General features: G+C 41.0%; 3 protein-coding genes across 4 annotated transcripts in view; 2 read left to right on the top strand and 1 right to left on the bottom strand.

The window, feature by feature from the left end:
* The window catches only part of LOC116768623 (muscle-specific protein 300 kDa), a 91,140-nt gene extending 83,985 nt beyond the window's left edge, over positions 1 to 7,155 (top strand). The window contains 9 exon segments of the mRNA XM_061524065.1: positions 6 to 2,318; positions 2,395 to 2,963; positions 3,233 to 3,271; positions 4,190 to 4,352; positions 4,545 to 4,776; positions 5,079 to 5,289; positions 5,625 to 5,772; positions 6,299 to 6,339; positions 6,669 to 7,155. Coding sequence (XP_061380049.1) covers positions 6 to 2,318; positions 2,395 to 2,963; positions 3,233 to 3,271; positions 4,190 to 4,352; positions 4,545 to 4,776; positions 5,079 to 5,289; positions 5,625 to 5,772; positions 6,299 to 6,339; positions 6,669 to 6,888 — 3,936 coding nt within the window. The 3' untranslated portion in view covers positions 6,889 to 7,155.
* Positions 7,146 to 10,492, bottom strand: LOC116768625 (peripherin-2-like). 2 transcript variants are annotated; one of them, XM_032659385.2, is made up of 9 exons: positions 10,108 to 10,492; positions 9,729 to 9,938; positions 9,490 to 9,582; positions 9,313 to 9,413; positions 9,037 to 9,136; positions 8,693 to 8,827; positions 8,054 to 8,140; positions 7,299 to 7,363; positions 7,146 to 7,225 (listed from the first exon to the last, which is right to left on the bottom strand). In XM_032659385.2, exons 1-8 carry the CDS (start codon positions 10,264 to 10,266, stop codon positions 7,340 to 7,342), a joined length of 909 nt encoding a protein of 302 aa, XP_032515276.1. In that variant the 5' UTR covers positions 10,267 to 10,492; the 3' UTR covers positions 7,146 to 7,225; positions 7,299 to 7,339. The 2 variants fall into 2 exon arrangements, with proteins under 2 accessions (XP_032515276.1, XP_032515275.1); XM_032659384.2 differs by having other exon boundaries at positions 7,304 to 7,363.
* A 12-nt stretch (positions 10,493 to 10,504) lies between these two features.
* The window catches only part of LOC116768452 (dynein axonemal heavy chain 2), a 36,438-nt gene continuing 32,457 nt past the window's right edge, over positions 10,505 to 14,485 (top strand). Inside the window, exons 1-11 of the mRNA XM_061524070.1 lie at positions 10,505 to 10,914; positions 11,059 to 11,487; positions 11,577 to 11,858; positions 11,936 to 12,530; positions 12,608 to 12,812; positions 12,896 to 13,031; positions 13,183 to 13,331; positions 13,718 to 13,840; positions 13,964 to 14,058; positions 14,191 to 14,266; positions 14,333 to 14,458. Of these exons, the coding sequence (XP_061380054.1) occupies positions 10,836 to 10,914; positions 11,059 to 11,487; positions 11,577 to 11,858; positions 11,936 to 12,530; positions 12,608 to 12,812; positions 12,896 to 13,031; positions 13,183 to 13,331; positions 13,718 to 13,840; positions 13,964 to 14,058; positions 14,191 to 14,266; positions 14,333 to 14,458 (2,295 nt within the window). The 5' untranslated portion in view covers positions 10,505 to 10,835. The remainder of the gene's footprint in view (positions 10,915 to 11,058; positions 11,488 to 11,576; positions 11,859 to 11,935; positions 12,531 to 12,607; positions 12,813 to 12,895; positions 13,032 to 13,182; positions 13,332 to 13,717; positions 13,841 to 13,963; positions 14,059 to 14,190; positions 14,267 to 14,332; positions 14,459 to 14,485) is intronic.

Below are 14,485 nucleotides of genomic sequence, written 5' to 3'. Positions count from 1 at the left end.
TACAGGATTTAACTCCGCTGCATGAGGACGGTGAGATAGTTGAAGATAAATTGATAGCGCTTCGGGAAAATCTTATAGCTCTCGGCAAGAGCGAAGCTCATATAGCTCCGGCCAAGGCCGAGCTGCCTGAGATTGATCGGGAAGTGTCCGACGAACACTCCATTGTGAGAATCCTGGAACTATGGCAGGCCATGTTCAGAGATACCTTCCTTCATTACCACAGACTATCGACTGCGTTAGTGAGGTCGGGAGACGCTGCGACTGCGTTGCGGTTGTGGCATGAATACCTATTGGACTTACAGTCGTTCCTGTCTGGAACCGTTCCTGCAGACTATGAGAACTTAACTGAACACCGCAGACTGTGCCGAGTTCATAGAAATCTGTTGGCTTCCCAGCGCTCTGTTCTGGTAAACGAAAATAGGGAGACGAAGAACAAAGATCTTGCAGATAAATTTGACACTCTGACTAATCTGCATAACGAAACCTTGGCCAGAATTGTTGAAAGACATGACGAAGTTTGTTCGCGTATCGCGGCTTGGGATGATTATAGAGAAACAAACACTGAACTACTTCGATGGCTGAAAGAAATCGAAAGGGAGAAAGAAAAGTTACAGCTGCGTTACGTGCATATAAAGAGGATACACAAAATCCTTGCCAAAATCCAGAATCTCTCAGAAAGACTTCCTGAAGGTAGGAAACTATCAGAAAAATTACTTGGTAATCTCAAAAAAGTACTGGACTTTACGGAAGACACATACGCAGCTTCTGTCAGGATGGAATACGCTGGTATTGTTAAACGAGTCGATAACTTACAAGCTAGTCTTGACACTTGGCGTGATTTCCTAACTCGAATACTGGGCCTCATCGGGGAGTATGAAAATCTGACAGGTGATCTAGTCAAGTTGTATACGAAGTCACAAAGCGAAGTCATGTCTTACTCTGATGAAAATCCACTTTCAAGGCCACAACTTTTGAAAGCTATAGAAAAGTACAGAGATTTAAGAACAAAAATTGACAAGACTGAAAATCAGATAGAAGCTCTAAGTGTTATCCAAGAACAGTTGAAGGAATGCCTCAGTCCCCAGGACATGAGAATAGTGAACCAAAAAGTGTGGCAGTTGAGACAACAGCGAGCTGACCTAGAACACCAGTTGTCAATCATCATCCATAGACTTCAGGAAAGAGTGGAAGTGTACACGATATTCGACTCCCGCTTGAGTCGATTTGAAGACTGGATTTCCACAATTGAATCCCGCCTTGAGACAACTACTTTAACTAGTGACATCGGAGCCTTAGATCCTCAAGATTTAATTAGAAGGATAAATTCAGACATCCAAGCGGAAACCGCTCTCAAAGAACGCGAGTTTGAATGGCTCGCTGAAACTGGAACCGCTCTGATAGAACTCTCTAAAAAAGATGAGAAATCATACAGCAAAAATACATCCAAACATCTACGGGATGTACAAGAGAGATGGCACAAATTACAAGAAACTGGCAGGAGTCGCATTGACAAAATCAATGAGCTGCTCGAGACCATCACTCAGCTTGAAGAACGATTGACAGAGCTAAGGTTAAAACTACATACCATCGAAGCAAACTTATCAGCGTCAGTGGTCTTGGAGCAATTAAGTACTAAAGCCGTGGACACTAAATTCCAAGAACGGGATGAAATTCACAAGAATATCGAAGAAGAGAGTGGGGAGGTCGGCAAGACTTTGAATCTTTGTGAACTCGTCTTCAATGACCCTGATGTCATAAAGGGAAACTTTGATCTCCGAAACCTTCGTACCGGAGTTGATATAGTTGAAAAAAAATGGAAGAACATTTGTAATATGTCCGAGCAGCGCAAAAAATCTCTAAAGGAAATTCGGAAATCGGCCGAAATAGCAAATTCGCTGTTGCCGAAAGTGGAAAAGAAACTTGACGGCATCGAAAAGAGAATTGAAAAGATCGAAGCTCGGAAACAACGGGGCGAGGAACAGGACGAGAGCGTCGCAAAAGCCGTTATCAAAGACCTGGACAGTCTCGAGAGCGATCTGAAAAAATTAGAAGACGCCTACAGTCGTATAGCCTCCGCTCGGGGTGTGGAACTGCGAGGAGCGGCTAGCGACGACGCAGCTCGTCTCCGAACCGCTATGAGAAGAGGACAATCATTACGTTCCCGCGTACTCAGCGCCGATGCGGACGCGCACGGACGGTTTGTGGCCGCACATGGACGGGCCGTCGTGGCGCTGGCGGAAACGGATGTGAGGCTCACTAAGGCTTTACATCTCTCGCCTGCTCCCACAGATACACAGGCCACGCTCAAGGAACTCGACGTAAGTACACTGCTTTTTAAATATTGACGGTATATAAAATTAAAAATTCTACAACTTCATGAGGTTTTTTTTCCAGGGTGTGGAAGTAGACTTGCGAGAGTGCGAAGCACTAGTCGAGGAAGCGGATAGACTGGCGGTAGTTGTCAGTTCGATGTCGGGTGTTTCCGACATGGTGGGCGAGTATCGAGCGCTGTGCGCTGACGTACGAGCTCGTCTCTTAGCGGCGCGCGCGAGTGTGGTGAGCGACGTTGAAGCCGCTGTCCAAACGGAGTCCTTGCGCTGGGAGACTGATGCCTCGTTACAGGTTGATACGCTCACCTCTAAGGAAACCTACAGGGTGGAGCTGGAGGCTGCGGTCAGAGAGACCTCCGACGCCTTAGAAGCTTTAAGAACGGCATTGTTAGTGGAGTTGAAGGAGTACGCGACTCGCGAGGAACAAGCCAACGCTGCTAAAGAAATCGCCAAAGCTGGAGCGAAACCTGAACAAACATTGGAATTAGCAAAACATTTATCGGAACTACTACTGACGGAGTGCGACGCGACAGAGGAGGAAGCTATGTTGAAGGAGGTCGAGTCCCTGTCTCTGAGATACGAGGACCTTCTCCCGCAGGCGAAGAAACGGGAACTGCAGATACAGGAGATGAGGTGAGTTGTGTGCTTTGTCACTTATTTTGGGTACATTGTATTGTACAGTAGCACACTGGCACGTATGGTGGAGGGCTTAAATGATAACACCAGCTAGCACTAATGCTGGACTTCTAATATATTAACTCTTTTATTAAAAATCTTCACAAATGATTTATTCTGTTAGCCAGGATTATCTTTCAAATTATGAAGTATGCGTCACTGCATCCTCTCGTGTCAAGTCGCTTGTTAACCTGGCATGTTATATTAAAAGTCGTTTTTGGTCCTAGGTTGCCCCACTCAGCGTTGTACGCTCTCACGTGCGAACAGTGAGTACTGCTTCATAATATTATATATGCTCATCGGAAATCCTTCACTACTCCCTCCCTCGCTCATAAAACTCCCGCCATCCAAGAAGAGTTAAACCAATATTGGACAAATATATATTAAATAAAACACGTACTTATTGAATGTTAGAACACTCTCACAGCACTAGGTTTCTGCACACTATCTGTTTATAACCGACGCACACTCGGTCACAGTTACCCATGAGTATAACGAATGATTGTGATGTTTAAATCTTCGGGAAAATCGGCAGCAAAATCGATTCAGCTCAAGTTACCCTTGAAAGTTATATGACGTCTATGGATAGTTGTGACTCGAAGTTTTGTAGATTTAGGGTATAATTATATATTTTGTGTGTGTTTTTGCATGTGTGTTTAGTGTGTAGATGATTTATTAAAATAATGCAATACTAATTAGAATATTTAACAAGAAACGATGCACTTAATACTTAATTATTGTAAAAGAATTTTGTATCGTTGTTATACTTAGACTTTGCTGTCAAACAGTCTTAGTAGAATATTTATTAATACAATATAAAACTCTAATACAAAGAAATATAAATTCTGATAACATTAAACATTACTTGATTAACATTGCCACGAACCCCTCATATAATTAACCAGATGAAAATAAAACATCTCATGTACTCAGTGTCAAGGCTCTAAATTCCCGGCAAAAATCAAAAGTTCAGCGATTAAAACAGAAAAGTAATTTAAAACGCAGTCTTACCAGAGCCGTTTGGCCTGATGTTGCAGTGGTTATAATTAATAATCAATAATTTAATGAGAGATTTTATTTAAATCAATAATTTACTCGGCGAGCCGGGCCTTTGTTTCAACATGAGCTGTTGCCGTGTTATATAAATTTACAAATAACAATTGGTCGGATGGTCGAATGTGCAGTGAATCCGGTAAACTGACGTGTCCTCAATGTACGGATCGAAACTGGCGTCAACTGGACAATGATCTGTGGCGGCTGGAGCAGTGGCTGCAGTTCGCGGAGGCCACGGAAGAGGCGCGGACCGACCCTCCCGAGGCCTACGAAGCCCTGGAGGACGTAATACAGGTATGATATTATAATAACTCTCATACAAGTATTAAACTACTCTTAAACAATCCTTAAAACAAAACCGCATTATAAATCCCACACTACCCTCAGAAAGCTCTCGCCGTAATTCAAGCACCTGTAATGTGATCGTATCTTTGAATCTATCGACATCTTTCTTTGCTTTAATTATTTGTTATCCGTTTTGTCCAGGATCATCGCGAGTTCCTGCTGGACCTGGACTCGCACAAGTCGCTAGTGGTGTGGCTGAACCTGGTGGGATCCCATGTGGCGGGTCACGCTCGGCGAGAGGCGGACGGGGCTGCGGTGACGGCCCGGCTCGCGGAGGCCAACCGCCGTTGGGACTCCGCCTGTCGCGCCGCCGCTGACTGGCACGCCCGGCTGCAGACTGCCCTCATCAATAACAGAGAGTTCCACGACATCGGTGAGATGTTTATTAGATTATTATTAGTGTATAGCAGTAAAAACTACAAAGTGGTTATATCCCTCTACCTCTGGGATTAAAGACACTAATTTTCCGACCCCCACAACAGGTCAAACGAAATGCAGCTGAAACTTATATTGTTTACTAGAAAATGGTATTGAGATCGGTCATGTGTTTTACTAAAAAAAATTACGTTTATTATCCTCGATGAACGTTTTATTTTTTGTAACAAAAACATTTTCCGCCGTATGAACGTAAATGTTTTTTATATCTACATAAAGAACATAAATGTTTTTTTATAGTCGTGGAGCTGGTGTCTCAGTTGGCGGCGGCGGAGCGCACGGTCCGCGCCCGCGAGCCGCTCAGACTGACGCGGCCGGCGGACCAGCTGCGGCAGGATTTCCAGCGGTTCACGGAGCTCAGGGACGAGCTGGCGAGAGCTGAACCCAGGGTGCTGGCTCTCAGGGATGCGGCGCAGCTGCTCAAGGACGACGGAGAAGATGTCTGCCGCAGGTACGGGCTTCACAGGGAAAGGACAAAGACTTGACGGAAATTATATCGTCGGAATATATCGAGTGTTGACCTCGACCGGCAAAACTGTCTCTATCTCGGTTCATCGATTTAAACCAGACATGGGTCTTTGCTGTCGTCATTCTCTTGTTACCTTGCTTCCGGTATGATTCGACTTATCAGTTAAGGATGCTGTGAGGACCGGTACGATACAAACGGTCTCATACTGAGTGCACTGAGCGTTCACACAGATTCATACAAAGCGCATATTATATGACGATCGTTTGATGCATCGTCTCTGGATGTGATATCTAATATCCATGGTTTCCTGCGTCCAGGTTGAGTGAGCTTCGTCTCCGTCTCAAGTCCCTCCGCAAGCTGTCCGGCGTGTACGCCCTGAAGCTGGGCGCGGCCCTGGCTAGAGCTCCGGGGGGCGCGCCCCACACGCACGTCATCATGGCCGCCGCCGCCTCCTCCTCGGCTCAGGTAGAGACAACATACATGATAATATACATACCTATAAGTGTTACATACAGACAGACAATGCCCATCCTGAGGGGGCCGAATGCATAACTAGCCTGTTTGTATTGAGGAAAAATGTCCAAACTGACGGTGATTACACAGACGGCGGAAGATCTTACTACTATTAATAAATATAATAAAAACATTAAAGTTAATTACGTTACCCGAGGATTACACGTTGAATAATATCCATAGTAGTCATGGCCGTCATTGTTTAAAATTCATTAAAAATTACGACCGTAAGAGTAAATAGTATGTTTGGCTTGACACCGCTTAACACGCGCACCAACAGACAGACTAGGCCGGCTTGTAGACAGTCTCGCTGTTCCCTACTGAGTAACGCCAGCGTCTCGTTGGCCGTCTTGTCAGTAACGATAGAGTCATTGAAGACTGACATTTATTTTCAATTAAATTTTTTTAGTATATTGAAAATGAATGTACATTGTCACTGTAATTAGTCGCTTGGCACGTAATGGTTTTGTTGTCGTAGCTGCTGGAGGAACCGGAGCCCGCGCTGCCGCTGGATGACGGGTGAGTGCACCCTTACACCCTTACACCCTCAACACCCCCCAACACAACCACCTACCTTAAACCAACACAGCTTCTTATTTTGAGTAAAAGTAGACTCTTATAGTTTTGTTCAAATCAGTAGAGTTTTGAACAGGTTCTCTGGCTTCTGATATTTTATATGACATTATGATTTAATAAAACTTCTCCCTAAGTCTACAAAACTTCTATAAAATTTAACATCACTCTGATAACGAAATCAAATGAGCTTTATTTTTTAGTAAGTCTTTAATTCCTCAAGCCCGCGTGGTTCGCAGTACATTGTGATGACGTGACCGCTGCCGTCGTTTCAGGGTTGTCCCTAGCTCGGAGCACGAGGCGGCGGCCCTGGGCGGCGTGCGGCGCGGGCTGCGGTTCGTGCTGCGCGTGGCGAGGGCGTCGCTGCCGTTCCAGGCGCTGCTGCTGCTGCTCCTGGGCGCTGCGGCTCTCGCGCCGCTGTCCCCCTCCGACTGCCGCGCGGGGCCCTCGCTGTCGCCCGTCCTTCGCTTCCCGCACGGGCCTCCCCCCATGTAGATCCCCTCCCCCCGGCCCCCGGGTCCCTCCCCCGGAGCCCTGACATTCCACAGCACGGTGCTAGGCCTGTAAATACCGAGTTTTTGTATATTTGTATCGAAGTGCCGCGCGTTATTTATGTAAACCGTATTTAAAGATGGCGCCGCATCACTGTATCGTATCGTAACGGCTTGTATACGGATCCACGCATCGTTACTTAACTGTCGACTATTAGTGTGTAAGGAACGTTTACGAAAATATAAAAATAAAGCCTTGCATTGATTATAATCATGTTTTATTTGAGACTTCACAATTTATTACATATTTACAGCTGGAGAAGGTCGAAGTGATCGAATACCTGGAACAGGAAGAATCGCTTACTAGAGACTAATGTCAGGATAGAGCATGAAGTACATATAAACAATAACAACCTTACAATGTAGCGAGGGAGCGTTCTCGACGAGTCTCAAGCTCACTCTCTGTCCCGCACTGACTCCTGGGAAAAGGCAAACGGATAGCTATTTATCGTATATTTAAAAGAGGCATCAATATCAAGGTTACACAGCAAGAACACTCGGTGTGGATTAAAATAAATAAAATACCTAAATTATGTAAATAAATATATTATAAACGATAGAACATGTACGTATGCATTATCATGCACACATGTTTCCTACAAAAACCACTCAACGAATTCTCTTGCAGAATTACACTTCAGTAGTGTATATGAATACAAATTTTTGATTGTGGCTTTATGTATTTGAGAGTTAAATTGGAATGAGAGAGAAATATGTGAGGCTTATTAACAATAGCTGTGGTTACCGACCGCCGGAGTCCTCTCTGGCGAGTTCAACGGGACCTGTTACTATACTACTGCTATGAAGTCATGCTGCAGTGTATACAATAGGTTTTTGGATGAATTATAATCTATGTCTTCCGATATATAATCTACGTTGTGCCATAAAAATATTTATATTTGAATATAGTCATCCATACAGCTGTGAAAACTTTAGCCTACTTGTACATAACATTACTAAGATGAGAATAGAATAGGTAGCCTCGAATGTGCATTATATATTGATCTATTCCGACAAACACACTAAGTACTCTTAATGGTTTAAAGAGGAGAACTTCCCGTGTACCATATAACAGTAATCAACCCGGTAATACTGCAGTAATATATTACCCGATCGTGATGTCCGGTCCAGTCGCCCCTGGCGACGGCTTGCAGTGCACTTCGCACCACGAGCTGAGTCACCATCACCACCACCAGCTGAAAGAACGTTACAGACATGCAGATGTTACCAGACTCGCCCATTATTTGATACAACGAAATTCATTTCCACATATTTTATCATATAAAGTTTTAAAGGCATTTCATAATATTAGCAGCAGCAGATTTTAACGTCGAAAAATAAGACTTCACATTGAACAAAAATATTTTTTTTCCTCATTTCAAAATTAATGTTATAAGAAAACAATTTTTTACACATGTTGTTTCTCAGCTCCTGTATTAAGAAATATAGTTGGTAAGAAAATTTGATTATATTGGAAATCCACTGAGCCTAAGACAAAAGCCTAAAAAAGCCGCCCAAATAGTGGTCATGTCAGGTTGCACTAGCCAAGGGAGTTAGGAAATGGACGCTAGGAAACTTCATTTCGTAATACGTTCAGTTACGTTGAGGTGCGGTTATCCTCCATGAAATCTATAGCTATTGAGGCTGTTCCAAAACATCCTTAAGGATGTGACAAAGAAATATGAAATCGGCCATCAGACTCATGGGACAGATCGCAAATAATAAAACCCAAAAAAAAAAATCTTCACCTGCAGAACAAGGGCAAGAGCGCTCAATGTGTGTATAGCGAGTGCAGCGCGAGCCAGCGGAGCGCCCACCGCGTCACGGCACGACCGAGCGCTTAGAGTAGCACCCGCAGCGCTGCCCCACCAGGAGTCCTCGAACTGATACAACAAATAATTCACACAGAATCCGATGTATCTGTCTACTTTTAGGTCAAGTAATTTTACAATTGATCGCTTGTTAGAGTATATTCTTTAATGTATTTCAAATTTTATAGACTGACTTAAGGTTGTATACATACCTTTTATTGCAAAATAAAAACTATACAAATGGTGTAGTTGAAATAAAAAAACAAATGTCAGTTTCAAACCTGCTGTAAAGGGTCATGACAGCACGCTGCCAGCACATGCGGCGAACAGCAAGAGTAAGGAGACACCGGCGGCAGGGCCTTACCATCAGTTCCTGATAACCTTAAAACATATAATCAGGGTGAAAGTTAAATCATAGAACATTTTTTGTATCACTTATACATATAATCCAAAATGAAATAGAAATAATTAAATTCAGTAGAGACAAAGGGTTCAAATATCAATAGTAAAGTTATGTACTGTCCTTAAAATCCTATCAAAATTACGTAAAAAATTACTTCATAACAAGTTCTGAATCTTCATTAAGGAAGTCCATATTAATCCAGGGGATCTCGTGCCAGTCGCTCGGGCTCTCAACGCCGCAGCAGTTTAGTTCTACCTTTCGTGAGAAATATCATAGCGTCAAAAGAAACTTATTGAAGAACAAAAATAATAATATTCACATCTGGGAATACCTGCATGGTGTCCATGATACGTTTCCACGTCGGCTCCGACAGGTAGTGCGATATACCGATTCGAAGTGACGACGACAATTCTTTCATTAATGCCTAAAAAGTATGCGAGTTTCACCCACTTCTTTATAATTATGAAGCTTTTATTTGTTACTCAAAACTTTAAAAAATCTTGCAACAAAAAACTGCAATCTGCTAAAGCTAATATATAAGGTAGTTTAGAATTTTGCATCCAAAATTACTTTAAGTGTGCTTTTACAAGCAGCATGAACCAGCAGGCCGTTGAGAGCGACTAAGCAACCGCTGATGAGCCAAAGACGGGTGACTGGCGCAGCTCGAGGCCAGTGAGGACATCGGAGTAGCCAAGAGATGAGGCGGAAACCGCTCGTGTAGTGAAGCTTCATGCAGTACGCATGAAGTAGTAGAAGGGCGTAGAACAGCATTACTGTTACCTTAAAGTCAAGAATGTAACTAATGACGTTGTAGCAAGGACAAATGCGAAATGTCTATGTAATCCAAATGAAAATACTTAGTAAAGGAGAAGTTAATCTTGTGTTTAAGAAAACATTTCCTAATGTGATGATGTGTGTGTGATGATTATTGATATTCGCCGAGACGTACCTTATGAATATTTTTCAACAGCGACATTACTTTGACAGTCACGTTATAACAAAATATAACCATGACCAGTGAAATAGCCAGTTGCGCTATCAGCAGCGCTCGGAGTACACCGGCCAGGCGCTGTCTGCCATCTCTCGTGAACCTGACTTGCCAGGCCATTCAACCGCATGGTCTGACATCCTCCCGTTTATTTAGTATACCTTCCGCCCACCGAAGTATAAAGCACTTATAATTAAAAACAATGGCATTCACTTCCTATTTATTTTCCGTAAAACAAACTATCAAAAATTTTTACTTTATTCTATAAACAGACAAAAATAATGTTAAGGAAGTGTGCAATTTCTCCTAATAAAATACAATTTTCTTGTTGTTTTGTTGTAATATCATTCGTATGAGTGATGTCAACTTTACTTATTAATGTCTTTTTTACGTACTAGCCATCAACAATAACGTCTATCAAACCTTATATCGTTTAATTTGTACCAAACAAATACAAACATACGCTTCGATACATTATTTAAAAATATTAAATCGATAAAAAATTCTTCACTTAGTAACTGGAATGTTTGTTAGGATCTTATAGGCCACATACAATACAACATACGTCATTACAGAATATTGTATTTGCCGTTAGTCTTTTGTTTTCCGTTTGTTGGAAAACATGGCTACATTAAAGTAATTAATTTATCGTAACTAATAAGTTATTGAATTAGTCTTTATCGCCAATCATGTCTGACTTAGATGTGAGGAAAAGAGTGAAAGTAACTTGGAGTGATGACTTGAGTCATAACTCAGAAGAAGACAGAGGTGAGAAACCTTTTGTTTTATTACGATTGGAATTCTCAAACACAAAACGATCGAATTAACACCTATAGACATGATTAATGTGTTTAACTAAAATAGGAGATACAGAATACTATTTTTAGTAATATTTTGTTTTACGTATTTAAGAGCGGGAGCGACAAGCACAACTTGAACGAGAATTAGCTGAGCAGCCCGTGAAACCTGTCTACGAGCCCGATGAGCTGCAAAAGCTGATTACCTACATTATGAAAATGACTACCTTGTATGACCTAAGAGACGAAGACTGGAACGACGAGGCGAAGAAAGGCATTGAGGAATGGCTGACTGAACCGAAAGCATTAATTCTTTGTGTTTATTTTAAAGCCGATAAACTTAAAGCCTCTAGTGATGTACCAATGTCTCCTGTCTACGATTTGACGTATTTTTTGCGACAACCGGACTATGTGTTTAAAGCTGAGACATTTCATGACGATATTGTGTTTGGCACTTTCGTGGACTCTGTTGAGGCAAATTTGATACAAATATTGGAACTGATGTACGCTCCGTATTTTTTTGCCATTACCACATGGCCAGACAGTAAGTCTTTTAATAGGATTATGTTATAACGAATTTTGTTGTAGAAATATTTTTTTTCAAATATTTGCTGACAATTATTCTATTTATAGGTGTGAAAAGTGAATTTTGTTCTCAATTGCATACATTTTTGGCAAAACTAACAGATATGTATTATAAAATGCTTGGCCTCACTGTTCTATACATTCCACGAGAAGGCCAACAACTGTCTTTCGAAAAGGCGAGCACTAATAGAGAGTTAGTGAAGAGATTGGAAGGTGTGGTAGTTTACTGGACCCACCAGATCAAATCTTGCATTGAAGATCAGTCGTCGGTTGCCTCTCAGAAAGAACTCCTATGTCCTAGCGATGAATATGAGTTTTGGGTATACAGGCGTAAGTAAAATGAACTCAGAAGCTGGCAAATATGTGTAAGTCAATGTCAGTTTTTTAAATATATTAAATATTTTTAGATGAGAACCTGAATGCTCTAGCCCATCAACTGCAAAATCCTGCAGTGAAGCATATAACCAAAATATTAGTCACGACCCATTCAACATTTATTCACCAGTTTCAATCTCTTTGTGAAGAAATCATGCAAAAAATTAAGGAAGCTACGTCTAACATCGAATACTTGCAAGTGATAAAACAACCGTGCGCTATTTTAGAGTGCGTGGTTGATCCGGACGAAATTTCAAATCACATTCCCACTATAATAAACCTCTTTAGATTTATTTGGATGGAGTCGCCTTTCTACAACTCTGAAACGCGCATCACAAACCTCTTCAAAGCACTTAGCAACCAAATAATTATTCTGTGCAAGAACTATATCAAGTTAGATGAATTGTTTGATGGACAAACTAAGAAGGCACTGGGGGAATTCACTAAATGCATTGATTGTTGTAAGAAATATAGAGAAATTTATGACCTAATGGCAGAAGCCCATAGCGAAAAAAACCCTGGGACTTGGGAGTTAGATACCGGCTCTATATTTAACTATATCGACTCTTTCGTACAGAGATGTTTCGATATGCTCGATGTATGCAACTGTATGATTATTTTTGCTAGGTGAGGTGATAAAATATAAAGAGCGTTAAGAAGTGTTTATAGTTTACTTGCTTTATATAAAATCAACTCATTTTTAGAATTGATGAGCTAGAAGTTATCAGCAAGCCTATGTTTGGGGGAGCCCATGGCGACCAATTCGAAGCTAAATGCGACCAGATAGAGCACATGTTTCATGATGCTCTGGATAATGTTAAGGCAGTTGCCAACACTATTCTGGACGTTCAGGCTCCATCCTGGTATGATGATATACTTCAGTTTCGAACGGTTATTAAGGATATCGAGGTAAGTCCATTATTACTATGGCTGAATTTGACTCATTATAAAGATATATTTTTAGAGCCTGCAAATACTATTTACATTTATAGATAATTATCGAGAACTTGGTGGAAACTGTATTCGAAGGTGTCAATCACGTCGAGGAGGCTGTCATTGCGCTATTCTCCTTACATAATTACTCTAAGAGAAAGAATCTGAAACGCATATTCAAAAGAAAGACTGCAGAGTTAAGTAAATTTAATCCGATTAGCAAAATATCGAAAATAAAATATCATCAATAAAAATAACAAATAAACCAAAACATTTTAATATTTTAGATGTAGTAATGCTGTTAATTTAAGTTATAATTAGCACTTTGTGTCGTGCGAATTTCCACAGGTGTGGGCAATGTTCAGTGATGAAGTCCAAGAAGCTAAAAAGGAGACTGTGACGTCTCGCGGGACATACGTCGCAGACCTTCCGTCTTTCGCTGGTCGAGCAGCGTTGCTTCGAGTCCGCAGGAATAGACTAGCGTATCTCAAAAAGGTTATCAATTTTATCAAATCAAAGACATACTATTTTTACATTTTTGGGATATGAATTTTCTATTTTATTTAAGTTTTTATTCCATTTTATCCAAAGACGAAATGAATGATAAACAGTTTATTGTTTAACAATGCGGTTACATATTCTTTATTTAACAAGTGGTATAAAATTCATCGTGAAAAATAGGAAAAATAATAAAAAGTAGTATAAAAGAAATTGAGATATGCAGACTTCTTGATAGAGACCTCTGTAAAATAGGTACTTATTTACCTATCGACAGGAAAATAAAAGAAGCGTATAACTAATTTGTACCAACACACAATTTAATCAAACATGTGAATTTATTAATGTCCCAAAAAAACGAATGTGGAGTGGTGTTTCATCAGGTTCTTATCGACGCGTCCGTGTGGATGATGCCCTGCAGCAACTCTGAGGACGTGGTAATGCATGTCAATAGATTAATGGGAGCCATGGATGTAGCCATCAGAGAGTTGTGGATTTCCTGGACTGTGAGTATACATTCAACGGTGTTGGATAGTTAATATACATTGCTTTGTATGCATTAATTTGTGGTTATTCAAAATCTGATTTGAGAACAGTAAGGTAAAAATTATGGGACACTAAAATTACAGCACAATTTGGATGAAAAGTGTTCGGCTGGTTTGAATAAAACGTTGATGCGTAAGAGCGCGGAAAACCCTGGATTGCTGGAATGCAACATTGACGTGTAAGCAAGTCGAAGGAAAAGTATATATATAATTATGTTACTAGTCGGATATTTTTCTAATCCTTCAGGATTGTTAATTGCATCGCATATAACTAAGTATAAGGTTATGGTAAAAAACAAATTGTATTTCAGGAATATCTTAGAACTTTGCAAGGAGGCCAGTCACTGGGAAAACCTCGGTCTAGATATACCTCTGTACGCTTATCAGGTTAGCAGATGACTAAGATTTATACAAAATAATTTATGATATTGTACTCACATATATATGATACAGGTTTATATGAAGAGCAAGACAGTTTTCTATGTCTATGAAAGTGTCCTGGCTGTCGTGAAGGGCTACAATAAGATACTAGATTCCCTTTCAGAAGAGGAAAGGCTGCTGTTCAAGCCATTGACACTGGTAAGATGAAACTAATTAGAACACAAA

This window comes from Danaus plexippus, chromosome 4, assembly GCF_018135715.1.
Source record: "Danaus plexippus chromosome 4, MEX_DaPlex, whole genome shotgun sequence".
In the NCBI taxonomy this organism is placed as follows: Eukaryota; Metazoa; Arthropoda; class Insecta; order Lepidoptera; family Nymphalidae; genus Danaus; species Danaus plexippus.
The sequence above is the reverse complement of the archived record's forward strand: the minus strand, read 5'-3'. Positions and strand labels throughout refer to the sequence as shown.